Genomic DNA, 18497 nt, shown 5'->3' on the forward strand with positions numbered 1-18497 from the left:
GTTCCACTAAGTGAAATCTGACAGAACTGAAGGGAGAAATAGACAGTCCTACAGTAATAATTGGAGAATGTGATATCCTGTTTTCAATTATGACTAGAACAACCAGGTCTATTAAGACTTAAAAGACGTACAGAACACTCTATTCAGCAGCAGCAGAAAACATCCTTCTCAAGTACACATGGGCCATTCTCCAGGGCAGACCATATGTTAGGGCACAAAAAAAAGTCTTACTACATTTTAAAGGTTGAAATCATACAAGTTATCTTTCCAACCACAATGGAATGAAACTAGAAACCACCAATAAAAGGAAAACTTGGAAACTCACAAATATATGGGAACTAAACAACACACTCAAAGAACTGACACGACAAAGGAGAAGTCACAAAGGAATTTCACAAAAATCTTCCACAAAAAAACTCATTTTAGCTAATAAATGAATTCAACAACGTTATAGCATACAAAATCAACACACAAGATTAGTTTATTTCTATACACTAGCAATGAACAATCCAAAAATGGAAATTAAGAAAGCCTACAATAGCATCAAAAAGAGATAAATTTATCCAAGGCAGTGTAAATCTTGTCTACTGAAAACTATAAAACATTGCTGAAAGAAAATTTAAAAGACCTAAATAAAAGGAAAGACATTTCATGTTTATGGACTGAAAGGCTTAATATTGTTAAGATGCCAATACTACCCAAAGTGATATTCAGATTCAATACAATCCCTATCAAAATCCGAACAATATTTCCTGTAGAAACAATAAATCTCATCCTAAAATTCAAGAGAATCAAATAGACAAAACAATCTTTTAAAGAACAGAACAAAAGGACTAACACCTTTCAATTTCAAATCTTAATAGTAAGCTAGAGTAAGCAAGATGTGTGGGTAAAAAGTGTGGTACTGTCATAAGGATAGACAGATCGGTGGCTCAGAATTGAAAGTCCAGATATAACCCTTCTCATCTATGGTCAATTGATTTTCAACAAGGATGCCAAAACCATACGAGGAGAAGAGTTGTCTCCTCAATAAATGGTACTAGGAAAACTGGACATCCATATGCAAAAGAATGAAGATGGGCCCTAACCTTACACCATATACAACTATTAACCAAGTGGATCAAAGATAAAAAACTTAAGAGCTAAACCTATAAAACTCTTAGAAGAAAACATAGGGGGAAATCTTCATGGCCTTGAATTTGGTGATAGTTTCTTAAGTATGACACCAAAAGAACAGGCAACAAAAGAAAAAATTAGACTCCCAAACTGAAAACTTTCATTCATCAAAGGACATTAACAAGAATGGTGAAGAGATCATCTATAGGACAGGAGAAAATATTTGCAAGTTGTATATTTTATAAGGGGCTCATACCCAGAACATAGAAAGAACTGCCACCAGTAAAAACAGGGAAAATTTGAATAGACATTCCTCTAAAGAATATATAAAAATGTCAATAAGCACACGAAAAGATGCTCAACATCACTAGCTATTAGGGAAATGCAAATCAAAACCATAATCGTGATCACTTCACATCCATTAGGGTGGCAATTACCAGAAAACAAAAAATAACAAATGTTGGTGCAGATGTGGAAAAATTAGAACACTGCTGGTAGAGGTGTAAAATGGTGCAGCCACTGTGGAAATCAGTTTGGCAGTGCCTCCTAAAGTTAAACACAGAATGACCGTATGACCCCACAATTCCATTCCAGGTATATATGCTCAAAAAGAACTAAAAAACAAGGACTCGGTACTATATTCAATATCTTGTAATCACCTTTAATGGAAAAGAATATGAAAACAAATATATCTCTATATATGCATGACTGTGACACTATGCTGTACACCAGAAACTGACACATTGTAACTGACTATACTCAAACAAACAAACAAACAAACTCAAACAGGTATTTACACACCAATGCTCATTGCTGTATTATTCCCAGTAGTCAAAAGGTGGAATCAAACCAAATGTGCATCCCCAGAAAAATGGATGAATAAAATGTGGTATTTATACATACAATGGAATAGTACTTAGTCATGCAAAGGGATAAAGTTCTGACACAGGCTACAACGTGGATGAATCTGAATATATGAAGCTACGTGAAATGAGCAGGAGGAAAAGGGCAAATATTGTATGATTCCACTCACATGAAGTATCTAGAATTGGCAAATTCATAAGGACAGAAAGTATATTAGGGGTTACCTATGGCCAAGTGGGCAGTCAATGGGGAGTTATTGCCTGATGGGTACAGTTTCTTTTGCGGTAATGAAAATGTTTTGAATTAGTGATGATGGCTGCAAAACAAATTGTGCATGTAATTAATAGCACCGAATTGTACTTACATATGATAAAATGGCAAATTTTGCTATGGGCTGGATTGGGTCCCCCAAATTCATGTGTTGAAGCCATAATCCCCAATGTGATGGTATTTTGGAGATGAGACTTTTAGGAGGTTCAGATCAGGTAATGAGGGTGGGGCCCTCAAGGTAGGATAGGTGCCCTTGTCAGCAGAGACCAGAGAGCTTACTTCCTGCCCTCCCTTTCTGCCACATGAAGACGCAGTGAGAAGGCAGGTGTTTGTGAGCCAGGCAGAGAGGAACCCATTCTGTTGGCCCCTTGATCTTGGACTTCCCAGGCTCCAGAACTGTGAGAAAGAAATGTCTGCTGTTTAAGCCTCCCAGTCTATGGTAAGTTTTTACAGCAGCTTGTAAGACATTTTGTGTTATATATATTTTACCACAGTCAAAAAAAAAAACTTAGTTGTATTCCTGAATACAAACGGCAAAGAGAAAAATCACGTAACAAAGATTGTACCATTTACAAAAGAAGAGAAAATATAAAAATCACCCAGGATTAATTTAAAAAAAGGCACAGTGGCAGGTGGCAGTGACCCCTGTGCTCAGTGGTCTTCAGACACTGCACATGCTTCCTGCAGGCTGCTTCTCCTTAACATGCACAGTTCATGTTTTCCCAAAATCTAACTTGAATTCTACGTCTCACATGCATCATTTTTGACAAGGGGGATAATAATGGACTGGGATGAAAAAGCTAATAGTCATTTCCGAGCAATGAGAATATGAGTGACTTTTACCTTCTCTTTTGTGTTTTTCTGTTCTTCCCAAATTGACTAACATCAGAATGCATTACTTTTTTTTTTTAAACTGAAGTATAGCCAGCTTACAATATTGTGTCAATTTCTGGTGTACAGCATAATGTTTCAGTCAGATACATCCATCCATATACTCCTTTTCATATTCTTTTTCATTATAGATTACTACACGATATTGAATATAGTTCCCTGTGTACATTCTTCATAATCAGAGAAAATGACACTGGTGTTTAAAAATACATTTAGAATTTACTCTTTTCTCTTTATTCCCATTTGATCCCTATTCAGGTCTGTGTGAGTCCCTGGAGGAGCTTCCAGTTTCCTGGTCCTCTGGCCTTTCTATGCTACAGTTCCTCCAGCATCGCATGTCTCCACCCACACCTCCTCCTCCTGCCCTTCCACCCCTCCTGAGGTCCCCTCCCCCTCGTCCTTCCCTCTACAGTCAAGTCAGTGCTTTCAACATTCCTCTCCGCACCTCCTGTAACCTCCATCATCGTCCCACTTTTGTAAATGCTTTCTGCTCTCTAAATCCCTCCCTGCAGGAGGGGGGCAGTGTCCCTCCATCTAGTGCCCTCCACTGGGTCCCACAGAAGCCCTCAGCCGGCTCAGTAGCTTGGCTTCTGACTGCCGTCACTGCTGGGAGGCACTGTGCAAGCCCTCAACTCCTGAAACCTCATTTTTCCTCACCTACAAAATGGGAGAGTATCTATGTCATCTGGATGTGATGACCATAAAACAAAACAATCAGTGCAACTCAGTGAGGACAGTATACCTAGTCTATATCAAACACTAAATAATTTTAAAGCAAATTGAATCAAACACAGATTTTTAAAATTGACGTATAATCAGTTCACAATGCGTCAGTTATTTCTGGTGTACAGCAAGATGTTTCAGTCAAACAGATACATACATATATTCATTTTCATATTCTTTTTCATTATAGGTTACTACAAGATAATGAATATAGTTCCATGTGCTCTACAGAAGAAACTTGTGTATCTACTTTACATATAGCAGTTAGTATCTGCAAATCCCAAACTCCCAATTTATCCCTTCCACCCCCTGCCCCGTCACCATCAGATTACTCACTATGTCCGCAAACACAGATTTGAGGTCAGACGAACCTGTGTTCGAGTCTCTGCACAGCTGTTTCTTAGTCACAATCCCCAAGATGCTTTCTTAGCTTCTTAAATCGCAGTGCCTCACTGACAAGTGGGTGTAAGTGTGATAGCACATTGACTGCTGTGTGGTACCTTGCATCAGGCACTGTGCCAAAAGGCAGGGGTGCAAAGACGAGGGTTCCCATTGTTGGGGGCACACAGCCAGGTAGGGCTTGGATGCGGTCACAGGCTGGGCTGTACACTGGAACCCCCGGGGCAGGTTTTAAAAATCCTGATGGTAGCTCCCCCCATAGTATTTTGACAGCCCTGACGGCAGAGTCCCCAAACCAGCACAAATGGAGTGTTTTCAAGGTTTTCTAGTATGTAAGGCCTTTTTTTTTTTGCCTAATTAAACATTTTATTTTGAGATAACTGCTCTGTCTTCTGAGCAGAGTCTGAGGTGTGGCCTAAGCACAGTTCAAGAGCTTCCTGGAAACCTCAGCGAGCACACAGGACAACCACTGCTCAAAAGTCAGTCCCGGAGAACTCCCCCTTGCCTAATTGGCGTGGGACATTTCCTCGGTGACTGCTGTACTGAGGACTCAGAGGTGGGATGGTCTCCAGTCCCGAGACAGGGCATGCCAATTCCCACACACCTTATGTCAGCTCAAAATGCGCCAGAAGTTCCACTGGAGCGCTGAGGGGTGGCCGGCCTGGCTCCAGTCTTATCTGTTTACAACTGATAACAAGAAAGAGGACCTTCCTCAGACCAGGGGGTCTGCCTGCCCACCATGGGGGGCCCCAGCCACTCCCCAGGCAACCTCTTCCAGCTGGGCCTTGTTCACTAAGCAAACAGAGGCTCCTCGGGTAGTGAAATGCAAAACTCTTTTCATAAGACCTTTAAGTAAATGAGAGCAAGTGATAGAGTGTTTTATCACCCCGAGGCCATCAGCCCTTGCTTTCCCTCCTCAGAGCTGACTTCAGAAGTTTAGCAAACAGCCGGAGATGGGACATTCGTGGCTATTTCTAGCCTCTCAGTCCTGTCTTTCTGGCAAGACACTTCCTTTCCTTCTTCTACAGTCTCATCTATTACAAGATGCATGTTTTCAAAACCTTATTTGACATAGGAAATACCATGATATCTGAGAGTTGCTTTGAAAAACCTCAAGGGGGAAAAAGTATGGGGGACGATAAATGAAATCGGCAAAGGTTGATACTAAATTGTTGAACCCAGTTGATTGGGTCATCGTCCTAGCTTTTGTGTACATTTGAAAATATAAAATGCAATGAAAGAAACTGAAGGGGAAAATCAGGTTTGAGCAACACTTGTAAAACTTTAATATTACCAGAAAGGTTTGGATTCAGTATCATCCTATAAATTGAACAGTTTTAAAACTTTTCATTCAAAGAAATATAATACTTTTGCTTATCTGTGATTTTTGTTGCTCATAAAGAAGTTCCTATTGATTTAAAGTCATAAATATACTCACATTTAGATATAACTAAATTATGCAATTAACAAGTAATACTCGTTAAGTCTAAAAGTATACTTGTCGTGACTCCCATTATAGAAGTTTCATGAAGGGCTGAGGTGACAGTCCCTGCAGGCTTTGTCGCCACTGAGACCCAGTCCTTGGGAGGCCACACGGCAGCCAGGCTCACCCAGTTCTTGGTTTACTTAACAGCCTTTTTCATTAACCTCCCATTTCAAGGTTTAAAATATTTAATCAGTATCAAAGACGATTTCATCTTTGGAGAAAGCAGGCTATGTTTAGAAAGCAGTTCTAAAATCAGAGAGCAATTTGTACCAGAGTTGCAGGATGTCCTCTGGGCTGCTGAAAAAAGGATCTCGGTCCCTATTTTGGCAATTAGAAAAACTGAAATTAGCAAGTTCCAGAAGAGCACCCTGACTGACTGACAATCACTCCCCTCTGGGATTCTGAGCAAGCTGCTCACCAGACACTAGCGGGTGGCAGTGACCCTGGCGCTCAGTGGTCTTCCGAAACTGAGTACCCTGCAGCCTTCTTAATTTCTGTGCATTTCTTGTTTTTCAAAAATCTAAATGCCAAAAGTTTTGGGCTTAAACTGTAAGCCTCAGTTGCCTCGCCTTTTGCTTTGGGGGATAATAATCGTGCCTCCCCAGAGGGGCACTGAATTAAGTGGGTCATTATTATGACATATTCGCCACTGTGCTGGGAAAAGAAAAGGACCAGTTTGTCAAAATACTGATACATCCTCAGAAAGCAGGTTTAGAACCATCTCCCTTTAAATTCATGTTCTCCACTCAAGACTTTTGGGACCCAAGGCTGCTGGCTATATCCCATACAACAGCTCCCTTCTCCTGCTGGGCCCCCTCACCATCTTCCAGTATAAGAAGTGTGCGATATAAAATCTCCATTTTCCTATGAAAACTTATTTGTTCAAATTTGAGTTTTAATTTTTTGTTTGTTTGTTTTTTCGGGGAGGGCAAAGCTTGTTGCCTTGGTCACCGATGTTCTGCATCAGGGGTTGACCGCTCAGGCTGCTATCAGCTCTGTAAACACTGCTGGGGAGAGAATCAGCCTGTGCTCCACCCCGCCCCGCCCCCGTCACCCGCCCCCTGCCGAGTCTCATTGACGGGCTGGTCCTTGAGGTTCTGCGCTGGCCCTGACTGTCACAGCCGAGCACTGCCTAAGGGAGTTGCCCAGCAGAACTCAGAGACCTCACTGCGGTTTCTCATTGTTGTTTCTCGGCCTGGGGAGAGGGTAGGAGACACCTGCATCTTCTGTACTTATCCGTCTTGTGTTCTGATGCAGCTATTCCAGGGTTTGTGGTAAAGATGCCTGCAAATACAAAAACTCTTCAATTTCAACTTCCTTGGAATTGATCTGCAATGTATCCATGAGAGAAGGAGCCTTTTATACCAGACGTGTCAGTGGGAAAATGACCCGGAGGCACTCTGTTAGGTAAGGACATATGTCTCCCAGATCTTATAGCCAAGAGGGGTGTTCAAGAGCCTCGAATAGATTGCAGTGCGCCTACGGTGTTGCTTCTCGTCAAGGGGTATGTACAATTTCTTGGTCTCAAAATCTTTCTAAGGACTGACAACATTAATCAAACTACAAGTTACAAAATGGGTAACATTTATTATGCATTAAACATATACATTTATATACTTACATATTTGTATATGATTGCATGACATTTTATACATATGTAAATTTATGCTTATACTTTTTAATATTTGAAACTTCAATAATTTTCTTTACATATTCCAGGCTTCTGTTTCTGATCAGTTTGGCATTAGAGATGATCCACGTGGGAAACAGTAAGAAGCATTCTGTTTATAGTCTCTTGGTTTTTACTGTATATTTGTTTCTCAATCATTATTAGTCTCACATTTTAAATTTCTGAAAAGGTTATCAAAGAGAGAAATACAAACGCAGTAGAGAAGAAATCAACCATGCTCCAGCTCAGAAGCTCCAGCAGAAAACACTCAACTGGACCTTGAATAATTTTAGGGAGATGAATGACAGCGCAGACGGCTGGAGGCCGCGGGGTGCATTTCCCCACTCCCCGGCTTTGCAGGAGCGTAAGTCGCGATGCTGACACAAAGGTCATCTCAGTCAGTGGACTCCGAGTTTGGGATCTGGAAAAAAAAAAACCCTAGGATAAATTAAGGATCAAAAGAGAAACCCAAGAGATAACAGTTTATCATCTTCAAATGATGATACGCTATAAAGTAAAAAATATTTCATAGCTAGGTGTTCTTTTATTCTGAAAAAATGTTTTACTGTTTCATTGGTAAACGTTGCATTTGCTCTTAAATGCCTTTTCTCTGTAGGTCCAGAGCAAATATCCTAACCTAAGATAATAGCGGACCTTTGCTAGGTTTATTGCAGACTCTCAGGCTCCAGACCCCGGTCCCCAGGTCGTGTCCCTCTGGGGAAGGGGCGGTGGGGGCGGAGAGGGGTTTAAACTTTTTTTTGTCGTCTTCGCACCCGTGGGTGGTCCCCGCCAGGAGGCCTGTGTTTAAGCACTGTTGTGGGAACTCACAGCCTAACTTTACCATGTGAAAGGAAGGAAGAAAGAAAACCCTACTTGCAGGGGGCAGGGGTTCCCCGCCTGCTTTAGGGCTCGCCCCGACCCGCTTGCACCGCCGGTAGTTTGTTTTTAATCCTTAAATTAACAAGCAGGGTTTACCTGAGCAAACACTCTTAGCAGGGAACTAATTTTATTGCCTTCCCGGGGCGGTCTCGCTCGACGCTCCTCCGACCTGTCAAACGGAGAGGGCCGCGCGGAGCTGACGCCCAGGCGACCCCACAGGTGCGCCCCCGCGGCCGCGCTGCTGCAGGAACGGCGGCACCTGCGTGCTGGGCAGCTTCTGCGTGTGCCCCGCCCACTTCACCGGTCGCTACTGCGAGCACGACCAGAGGCACAGGTAGGCGGGGGGTTGAGCGGGCTGGACAGGGGGCAGTGGGCGGGACCAGCAGTGCGCCGGGGGCGGGGTGAGGGCATGTGCAAGGGGCGGGGCCTGGGTGCTAGGGGGCGGGGCCGGGGCGCGCTCCGGGGCAGGGCCATGGCGGCGCGCCGGCCGCTCTAACGCCGGGCCTGGGCCTCCTCAGCGAATGCGGCGCCCTGGTGCACGGAGCCTGGACCTTCCGCGGCTGCCGCCTCTGCAGGTGCGTCTTTGCGGCCCTGCACTGCCTCCCACGCCAGACACCCGGCCGCTGCGGTAAGCGGACCCGCGTCCTGGGCTCACAGTCCACACACGCATGCATTTGCTTCTTTATAATACGGATCCATAGAAATCTACCTGTGCCAGGAGACACAGGAATGAGCAATCTGGGTCCATTCATCCCTGGGGAAAGTCACATTCGCTGTGAATCACATAGTTGTTTTTTTAAAAAAAATCAGTATTACCATTTAAAAATTTATTCCTAAATTTGGCATATCTCAATTATTGGGCTTCAACGTGATGTCCAAACTGTGCCCTTAAGTGTCCTTTACAGAGAGCAGAATTTGGGGCACGCACAAGCAGGTAAGCAGAGCCGCCCCAGGCAGACAGTTTCCCCAAACTAAATCTCTGTCGGATTTCTTTGCACGACATCAACACCATGTTCTCAACTGTGGCATGCAAAGGGCACCCTGCGGCAGGACGGGAACAGGCCTGCGCAGCCAGGCGCTGCCCGTCAAGGCCACCGCGCCCATGTCCCCTGGGAAGGAAGGTGCCTTGTGCCCACAGCTGAGGCCTGCCACGTAAATAGATAAAAGCCAGCGGGGTGTGGAGAACATGCGGGGTGAACACTCAGTTTGTGAAGATTCTCAGCAGTTTCCAACTCAATGCAAATGTCTCCCTTGTAAAACTTAGTAAGGAACACGGATTTCCTAGGTCCAAACACAGCCGCTCTGCTGAGACGGCGCCTGGGGCAGGGCCAGGGGCACAGCGCTTGCACCCCTCGTCCTCACTCCGGCCCCTATTCAGTAAGCGCGGGCCGGGGCAGCGGGGAAGGGCACAGCTGACTGCAGCACAGCCCTTCAGCCCCCTTTGTTAGCCCTGGGCCTTGTGGAGCCCCTCCTCCGGCTCTCCTGTTCCTCCCTGCACCGTAGTCAGCTCTGGGCAAATCCCACAACTTAAGGCATGCTTAATGGTAGCACAAGCCTCCAATCCCACTTCGCATCCCCTCGTGCACTGTCCGGACCGCAGTGGAGGCAGCTCTTGTGGGGTGGAGCCCTTCAAGCCACCTTCCTGTCCCCACTCTCTGGGGGGGATGCCCTGGGTGGGGCCATGAATGGAGGACACAGTTCATGCATGCTCAGCTTTAAAGCCACCTTTCCACCCCTCCCTCCCCCTTCCTCCCCCTTGGGGAGGATTAGCAGTCTAGGGATGCTCCTAATGAGGGTGCAGCCCTTCAGCCCCACGTCAGACCCCCTTGTCCACTGCCCAGACTGCAGGAGAGGGGTGGCCCTTGTGGGGTGGAGCCCTCAGCCCCGCTTCCCGCTCCCCCTTCTTCTCAGCCAGCTCTGCGTGGTGCCAGCAGTGCCTGTAGATGCGAGTGTGTTTATGGGACAATGTCCTGTTCCTCCTGCCCTCTCCTGCTGGGCTCTCCATCTGCTGGTCCTGCTCACTGGCTGCTCCTTCTATGCCCCAGAGAAAGGAGGACACAAATTAAGGACTAGGCATTGGAATTGCAGGTGGTAGCTGTGTAACCCTGCAGGTGAAGTCATTTCCCGCTTGTCACTGGGGCTGCCCGCAGCGATGTGGGGAAGGGGCTGGCTGGGATCGTTTCCAGTCTCCTAAGCAACGCCAGCTCGGGCTCAGAAGCAACAGAGCAAGGACTGGGTCCCAGGATATCCGCTCACAATTTCACATCCTTGGAAACATCAAGACTGGGACTGCTCTCTGCCAAGGACAGTGACAGTGACTCCGAAAATATGGCTTCTGCTTATCAAAGTTGAACAAAATAGTGCAGGCATCTTTCAGAGTAATTTGTCATTTGCATAAAGGACAGTGACGGATTGTGCTCTGATCCACTGATCCTGCTTTGGGGTGGGTGACAATGGTGGTGCCTGTGCTGACAGCGGTCATGATGATGTGATGATGACAGTGATTGTGATGATACTTGTCTGTTAGCTGTCAGTATATTTTAGGCACTTTATACACTTAATCCCGTTCAATTCTCTTAACAAGCCTATGAAATAGTATCATACCTTTTGTATATGAGGAAACTGAGGCTTAGAGTGGTTAACTCCTCCAGCTAGTAAACAGGATGATTCTTTTTTTTACTTAAGAGGTAATCACCAGGTTAGTTGTTAATTTAGAAACACTATGATGTTTTATAATAACATTTAAATTATTTAAAGATACTGTAGATTAACATTCTATATTGATATAAACATTGACATAATGGTAATTCATATATAATTAATGTTAATCTGTGAATAAAACTGCTGCCATTCACAGAGTACATAAGCACATCCCTGAAGTATGTCAAACACTTGATTTTTAAGTTGAGATATAATTGCCACATAACATTGTATTGGCTTTAGGTACACAACACAGTGATTTGTATATGTTAAGAAATGATCACTACAGCGAGTCTCGCTAACATTCATCACCACATGTAGTGATACATTTTTTTCCTGTGATGAGAACTTTTAAGATCTAATCTCTTAGAAGCTTTCAAATATGCAGTACAGTATTGTCAACTGTAGTCACCGTGCTGCACATTACATCCCTAGGACTTACTTATTTTATAAATGGAAGTTCGTACCTTTTGACCCCCTCCACCCATTTCACTCCCTACCCCACCTTTGGCAACCACCAGGCTGTTCTCTGTATCTATAAGTTTAGTTTCTTTCTTTCTTTTTTTTTTTAGATTCCACAAAAAAGTGAGATCAGATGGTATTTGTCTTTTTTGTCTGACTTATTTTGCTTAACAGAATGCCTTCAGGATCCACTTATGTTGTTGCAAATGGCAAGATTTTCTTTTTTTTTTAATGGCTGAACAATATTTTATTATATATATCTCACATTTTCTATATCAATAATATGTATTGCACATATATCTCACACTTCTTAAATCTATTCATCCATCAGTGGACACTTAGGTGCTTCTATGTCTTGGCTATTGTAATAATGTGCAATGAACATGGGGGTGCATGTATCTTTTCAAGTTAGTGTGTTCATTGCTTTCAGATAAATACCCAGAAATGGAATTGCTGGATCATACGGTAATTCTATTTTTAATATTTTGAGGAGCGTCCATACTGGTTTCCATAGTGGCTGCACAAATGTACATTCCCACCGAAAGTGCACAAGGGCTTGGGGTCTGATTCTTAACCCCTTTACTATTCTGTACTCTTCCTATAATTATCAGTATAAAATGAAGGGTTTTTTTTGAGTGTTTTTTTAAACACTAAAATTTCATTATGAATATAATAACTTTTATTGGCAAAATCACATTTTTTATTGAACTTTTCTCTGAGCCACTGAGTAGATTTGCCCTAAATATGTCTTTTTTTTAATTGAATGAAAGAATCTTTAAATTCTATAGTGCTTTACATTTTTCAAAAGTTTCACACATGATTTCATATAATACCATAATAAGCCTTTATTTACCCCTACCTCTTATTGCCCCTCCCCCTCCTTCTCCCCACTGGTAACCATGAGTTGGTTCTCTGTATCTGTGAGTCTGCTTCTTTTTTGTTTTATTCTCCAGTTGTATTTTTTAGATTCCACACATAAGTGACATCATACAGAGTTTGTTTTTGTCTGGCTCATTTCACTTAGCATATTATCCTCTAAGTCCCTCCATGTTGCTGCAAATGGCAAAATGTCATTCTTTTTTATGGCTGAGTAGTATTCCATTGTGTGTATGTGTTTGTGCCACATCTTCTTTATCCATTCATCTGTCAACGTACAGTTAGATTGGTTCCACACCTTGGCAATTGTAAATAATGCTGCTGTGCACGCAGGGGGTGCATGTCTCTGTTTGAATTAGTGTTTTTGTTTTTGTTTGGATATATACCTAGCAGTGGGATTGATGGATCATATTGTAGTTCTATTTTTAGTTTTTTGAGAAACCACCATGCTGTTTTCCACAGTTGCTGCACCAGTTTACATTCCCACCAACGGTGTATGAGGGTTCCATTTCCTCCACATCCTTGCCAACATGTGTTATTTGTGTTCTTTTTGATGATAGCCATTCTGACAGGTGTGAGGTGGTATCTCATTGTGGTTTTGATTTGCATTTCTCTAATAGTTAGCGATGTTGAGCATCTCTTCATGTGCCTGTTGGCCATCTGCATTTCCTCTTTGGAAAAATGTCTAGTTACTTCTTCTGCCCATTTTTTCAATCTAGTTGTTTGATTTTTTGATGTTGAGTTGTATAAGCTGTTTATGTATGTTGGATATTAACCCTTACCAGTCGTATAATTTACCAATATTTTCTCCCATTTAGTAGGTTGTCTTTTTGTTTTGACAATGGTTTCCTTTGCTATCAAAAGTTTTTAAGTTTAATTAGGTCGCATTTATTTATTTTGCTTTTATTTCCTTTGCTTTAGGAGACAGATCTGAAAAAAATATTGCTGTGATTTATGTCAAAGAGAATTCTGCCTATGTTTTCGTCTAGGAGTTTTATAATATCCAGTCTTACATTTAGGTCTTTAATCCACTTTGAGTTTATTTTTGTACATGGTGTTAGAGAATGATCTAATTTCATTCTTTTACATGCAGCTGTCCAGCTTTCCCAGCACCACTTATTTAAGAGACTGTCTTTTCTCCATGGTATATTTTTGTCTCCTTTGTCATAGTTTAATTGACTGTAAGTGCACAGGTTTATTTCTGGGCTCTTAAAGAAGGTATTTTTGATAGTGTTATTTAGAATATTGAAAATCTGTCCATGTTCTAAATCCAGCAGCAGAATAATAGGTAAGTAAATGTTTTAAATCCTTTAATGGGATATTATGATGATTTTGAAGAATATATGGAAGATAGAATGGAAAACTGTATTTATGGTGTAATTCTAATGATGTGGAAAGACACATGAATGGGGGATCACAAAAAGATAACAACATATTACAAAATCCTGCTCCTCTGGCTCCTCCAGGGACCCAAAAGCCGAAGGGTCTCCAAGGGCCCTCCTGGCGCTGATACTCTGCGGGTCCAAGAATGACAGGCTTTCTTAATCCCCATATAATATCTGTTCAAAGGCATGTTTGCCATTCTGTTTCAGAAGGACAGTATTTCTTTCCAGTTTCCTCACGTAAAATGAGAATAACCTACTCTCCGCCCTCCCAGATGTGGAAGTCTAAAATTTGTGCAAAACAGTCATATTTGTTGGTGTGAACTATTTTATAATTTTTCTGTTCCATGACCTAAAATGATGCTTTGAGCAAAATAATTCTAAATAAATATTGAATGGATGACCTTTGACCCTTTAGTTCCAAATACAGCATCAAAGAAGAAACACCATAGAAGTCATTAACAACTATTATATTACAATTAAAATAATCAATTTTTAGTGTTCTAAATACCATATGCTTTAGACCAGGTAGCTATCATTCTATCATTTTCTTCATTTACAGTTGTTAATTTTGCATTAAAAGAGGCAATGCGGCATAATAGAAAAGCATGGGAAATCCCCCGAAGTACTTGTTCAAATCCCCAAGAATACTTTTTTTTTTTTTAATGGGAGTACTAGGGATTGAACCTAGGACCTCAAGCATGCTAAGCACATGCTCTACCACTGAGCTATACCCTCCCACCACCAAGATTGCTTGTGGTAATGTTTATGGCCTTTATGGAAGGTTGAATAGCTGTGCTTCAATCTCCACAGCAGCAATACTTAACCCCAGTGACTTGTTAAGATGAAAAGGCCCTATACCTGTTTCATATTATACATAAAGTAAATTATTGTTACTTTATTAACATCACCATCACCATCAATAGTATTCAAGTCAGTACAATGAGGTTAGAAAAAATTACTTCATAATCTAGCATTTATATGCATATCTACCAAAATGTGTTTTTTAGGTTGTGAATGATACCTGCTATGCCATAATTGATGAGCAATTTTTTCTTTTTTTAAAAAAATCATTTTTGTTTTTTTCTTCCAGTTTTGCTGAGATGTAATTGATGTACAGCACTGTACACTTTTTTGGGAGGGGAGGTAATTAGATTTTATTTATTTTTTAATGGAGTTACTAGGAATTAAACCCAGGACCTTGTGCTTGCTAGGCACACACTCTGCCACTGAGCTATACCCGCCCTCTTTGATAAGCATTTTCAATTAGGGTTTTAAAAAAATCGAGACAAGCTTGAATCTAGAGGGACCTTTGCTTAGTCCTTGAAGCAGCCCAAGGTCTCATCATACCAGGAGGGCGATTCTTCCTGTCCCAGCCCGGAGAATTAAGTATTTCATTAACATCAAGGACCATTATATTGTAAAACTTAGAGCCTAAATGCTGACACCAGAAGTAGCAAGTTGGAATGCCTTCAGTGATAAACAGGTCATGCTGATGTCAGACTGGGGTCAGATCAAGCCTCACCTCATTTGCTTCAAACCCAATTAAAAAAAATTATAGTTCTGGCACAAATCAATCAACCAATCAATCGACAAGCAAATCAATGTCTGTGGACCGGAGCCGGTCTCGGGCCAGAGCCGGTCTCGGGCCTGTGGGAAGGATGGCCCCTTCCCAGATCCTGGCCCCAGCTGGCTCCAAGCCTGGGTGTGCTGCCCGGGAGAGGGCAGGCCCTTTGTCAGACCCCTCTGGGATGCTCTCCCATGGTAGGTGCCATTCTAGTGGGGGAGCTTCTCTGGTGTCGTAATGAGAGAGGAAGTCAGCGGGCATCCAGGGATATCTGCAAATTGGAGAGTTTCGGGAATGCTGATTCTGGACTTCATACTGAAATGTAATGTTACCCTCATCCAAACTTTTTTAAAATCCTCCCCCCCTCAGTGAAAGCACTTGAGTACGTTCCGCGCTGAGTGCTGGTGCCACAGTGCCACACTGAGCATGCGCAAGCGTGGTTTCGCTTTTGCCGTCGTTTGTGAGACTAACAAATGTGATGAGAAATCTCTGCTGTGTCTAAGTCTAAAAAAAGGGCTTGTGATAAATACATCATTAAAATCCGAGGTTATAGTAAGTCATCCACCAGCAGCAGAGTTTCCCTTTTGGTGTGACATAAAATAATGGTGGGCGGTAGGACCATTGATTCCGTTCATTCTAATAATCAGTAAATATAAATAAAGCTTATTTAAAAATTTCCTATAAATATATAGTGGACGTTCTAATATTTTCTCTCTAAGCTCAGTGGGTGACCTTGGGCCCCCTGGGAGGGACACTGCATGGTGCTCACAGCCTCAGTTTGGGGACCCCTGCTTGAGGGGCTGAATCAGCCTAACCAAATTCTGTATTGACTTTGTCATTAGAGTCAGTGTGACCATAACAATGGCCTTTGAGTTCATGTATGAGAAAAGACTGCCAATAGGGCCTGGATCCTTCTCTGGGGGCAGCCTGGCCCCTTCCACCAGGGGAAGGTCAACAGTGAAGCTCATTAGAGGCTGACCCCTTCTTCACCTGCAAAGCTGCTTCTCCCGTTGGGAACACCTGTCAGACCCTCAGCTTTCCTGGAGCCACCTCTGGGCCCACATGCTAAGGTTCCTGTTTCGTGGGGTTCCTGGACCCAGGAATGACCATCTCCCACGGTGGGGTGGTGTGGGGAAGGGTGCCCAGGTCTGGAGTGGGCCTGGCCTGGGTCCTGTGCTGAGCGTGACCTCCTGGCCTTTCCCACGGCAGTTACCTATGGACAGATGCAGGGCAGGTCCCTGCTGCAGTGGCTTGTCTTTGTCATCACTCATTAGTTCCTGCCGGTCTATGCACACCACAGCTTCTCACGCACAGAGGGCATCTTCTGAAGGTACCCTAGGGGGCGGAGCTGGGAGGGTTTGTTTAGGGGAAGAGCAGGCTGGCCTGTGCCCAGCGGCCCTGGGGAGAAGGCCCCTGTAAGTTTGGCTCGCCCTTGTCTGCAGGCTTCCCTGCCCAGACCGCCCAACAGCCAGCTCCAGATTTGCTTGTGAGAATCCTCAGTGGGGTTGGTGTCCCTGCCTGTGGGGCTTGTCAGCTTCACCTGTTACTAACCACTCACCACCGGGGACTTTGGCCTGGTCCCACTACCCCAGAGATTCCCACTTAACACCTCTGGGCTGGCGTCCCAGCCATCCAGAAAGCCAGACTCATGGATCCCTGGAGCTCAGAGTGAGACCTGCAGTGGAGGAGCCACACTCCACCCCTGGGGAGAGGGGCACTCCAGGTGGGGCCCAGCCCCCAGTACTGTGCAGCTGCATCCAGTTTTAACTTCCTCTGTGGGGATGCCCGCCAATGCTATAGAGATGAATACTTTCCTCCCTTTTAATAAATGGTCCCTAGTCAAAGCAGTAGTGTTAGGACTAATTGAGGGAAAAGTTGGACCTTCTTTGCAACGAATGAAGGCAAGCAGTTTTATTCGATAACATTTTAAATCAGATCTACCTGTCCCTGCTTGCTAAATGACTTGGCATGGAATTCTCAAAGATCACCTTGGTCAGCTCCTGCGCAAAATGAGAGGAGCTGAAGGGCTGTTTCTTTGCAAGCCTTTAAAATAGTAAACAGATTTTCCAAGTTACACAAACATCCCACTGTTTGCCGACGAAGCCAAAGGGGATGTATGAGCTAGCCTGCCGCTGGGCAAGGTCTAGTGAGGAGGCGCAGGCAGAAAGGGGCTTTTATCAGAGCAGGTGCAAACATCTCTGATTCACTCTTCTTTTCTTTTCTTTCTTTTCTCTTCCTTCCTTCCTTCCTTCCTTCCTTCCTTCCTTCCTTCCTTCCTTCCTTCCTTCCTTCCTTCCTTCCTTCCTTCATTCCTTCCTTTTTTCTGGTGGAGGGGAGAGGTAATTAGGTTTATTTATTTATTATTTTTTATTTAACGGATGGAACTCATGACCTCATGCATGCTAAGCATGCGCTCTGCCACTGAACTACACCCTCTCCAAGCTTCACCCTCTGAAAGCAAGCCTGCCGCAGCGTGTCTTATACACTCTTGGGATTATTTTTCCCCCAGACCTGAAAGACTTCCTGGCCTCCCACGCTAATGCACTAAGCGCGTGGCGCACACGGAGTGTTCTCATCCTCCTGCCCTGCCTCCTCCTGAAATACATCCTCAGCGAGGCGGGAGCCTGCTGACCCGACCTGCGACTCCGCTGCGGCGGGACCCTGCCCGGCCACCCAGCGAGCTGAGCCAGGTGGCGCCACGGGAAGGAGCGAGGGGGCTGCCCGGGCTTGGGCGGCCTCTTTGATTTTCTATGTTGGAAGTAACCGATTTGTTTGATTTCTTATAAACTGGAGCATTAGATGCATATTTGTATCGTTTAATAAACATTTTCAAGAAAGCCTTTCTTGCTTTCCTGGGTACTTCAAGGTAAACAACTTAGATGCGCGGGAGTAAACACTAGAGCCTATTCAACCCTAAGCTCCGATGACTTCGGAGGAGACCAAGCACGGGGCCCCTCCTGCTAGCAGCTCCCTTTTAAGCGCCTCTTGCCACCGGGCAGAGACGGGCAGTAGACACAGCTAGTCTTCACATTGTTCCTTCACTAGTTCACTCAACTAGTCCCTAAGTCCTTGGTGGGAAAGTGGTGGTTCCACATGGGTGTCCCCTGCACTGCTGTGCTTGGAGTCTGGCAAGGAGCAGCTGCCCCAAAATGCTCCCTAGACAGAGAAAGCGAGGCAAGAAGGTGCAGAGAGGGTGGGAGGGATGGAGCTCAG

General features: G+C 44.0%; 1 protein-coding gene across 1 annotated transcript; it reads left to right on the forward strand.

Annotated features, from left to right (window-relative positions):
* The first annotated feature begins 7118 nt into the window (after positions 1–7118).
* Positions 7119–18044, forward strand: LOC140696542 (cryptic protein-like). Its single transcript, XM_072962070.1, has 6 exons — positions 7119–7156; positions 7469–7518; positions 7609–7782; positions 8517–8631; positions 8816–8925; positions 17794–18044. The coding sequence occupies exons 1-6, from the start codon at positions 7134–7136 to the stop codon at positions 17913–17915; spliced, it is 594 nt and encodes a 197-aa protein (XP_072818171.1). The 5' UTR covers positions 7119–7133; the 3' UTR covers positions 17916–18044.
* Positions 18045–18497: the final 453 nt, after the last annotated feature.

The sequence above is a fragment of the Vicugna pacos genome, chromosome 5, assembly GCF_048564905.1.
Source record: "Vicugna pacos chromosome 5, VicPac4, whole genome shotgun sequence".
Taxonomy (NCBI): Eukaryota; Metazoa; Chordata; class Mammalia; order Artiodactyla; family Camelidae; genus Vicugna; species Vicugna pacos.

Coding starts and splice junctions, on each gene's coding strand:
- LOC140696542 (XM_072962070.1), top strand. CDS start 7,134: ATGACCCGGAGGCACTCTGTTAG. Junction 7,519..7,608: donor GATGATCCACGTGGGAAACA/GTAAGAAGCATT, acceptor ATTTCTGAAAAG/GTTATCAAAGAGAGAAATAC. Junction 7,783..8,516: donor CTCCCCGGCTTTGCAGGAGC/GTAAGTCGCGAT, acceptor GCGACCCCACAG/GTGCGCCCCCGCGGCCGCGC.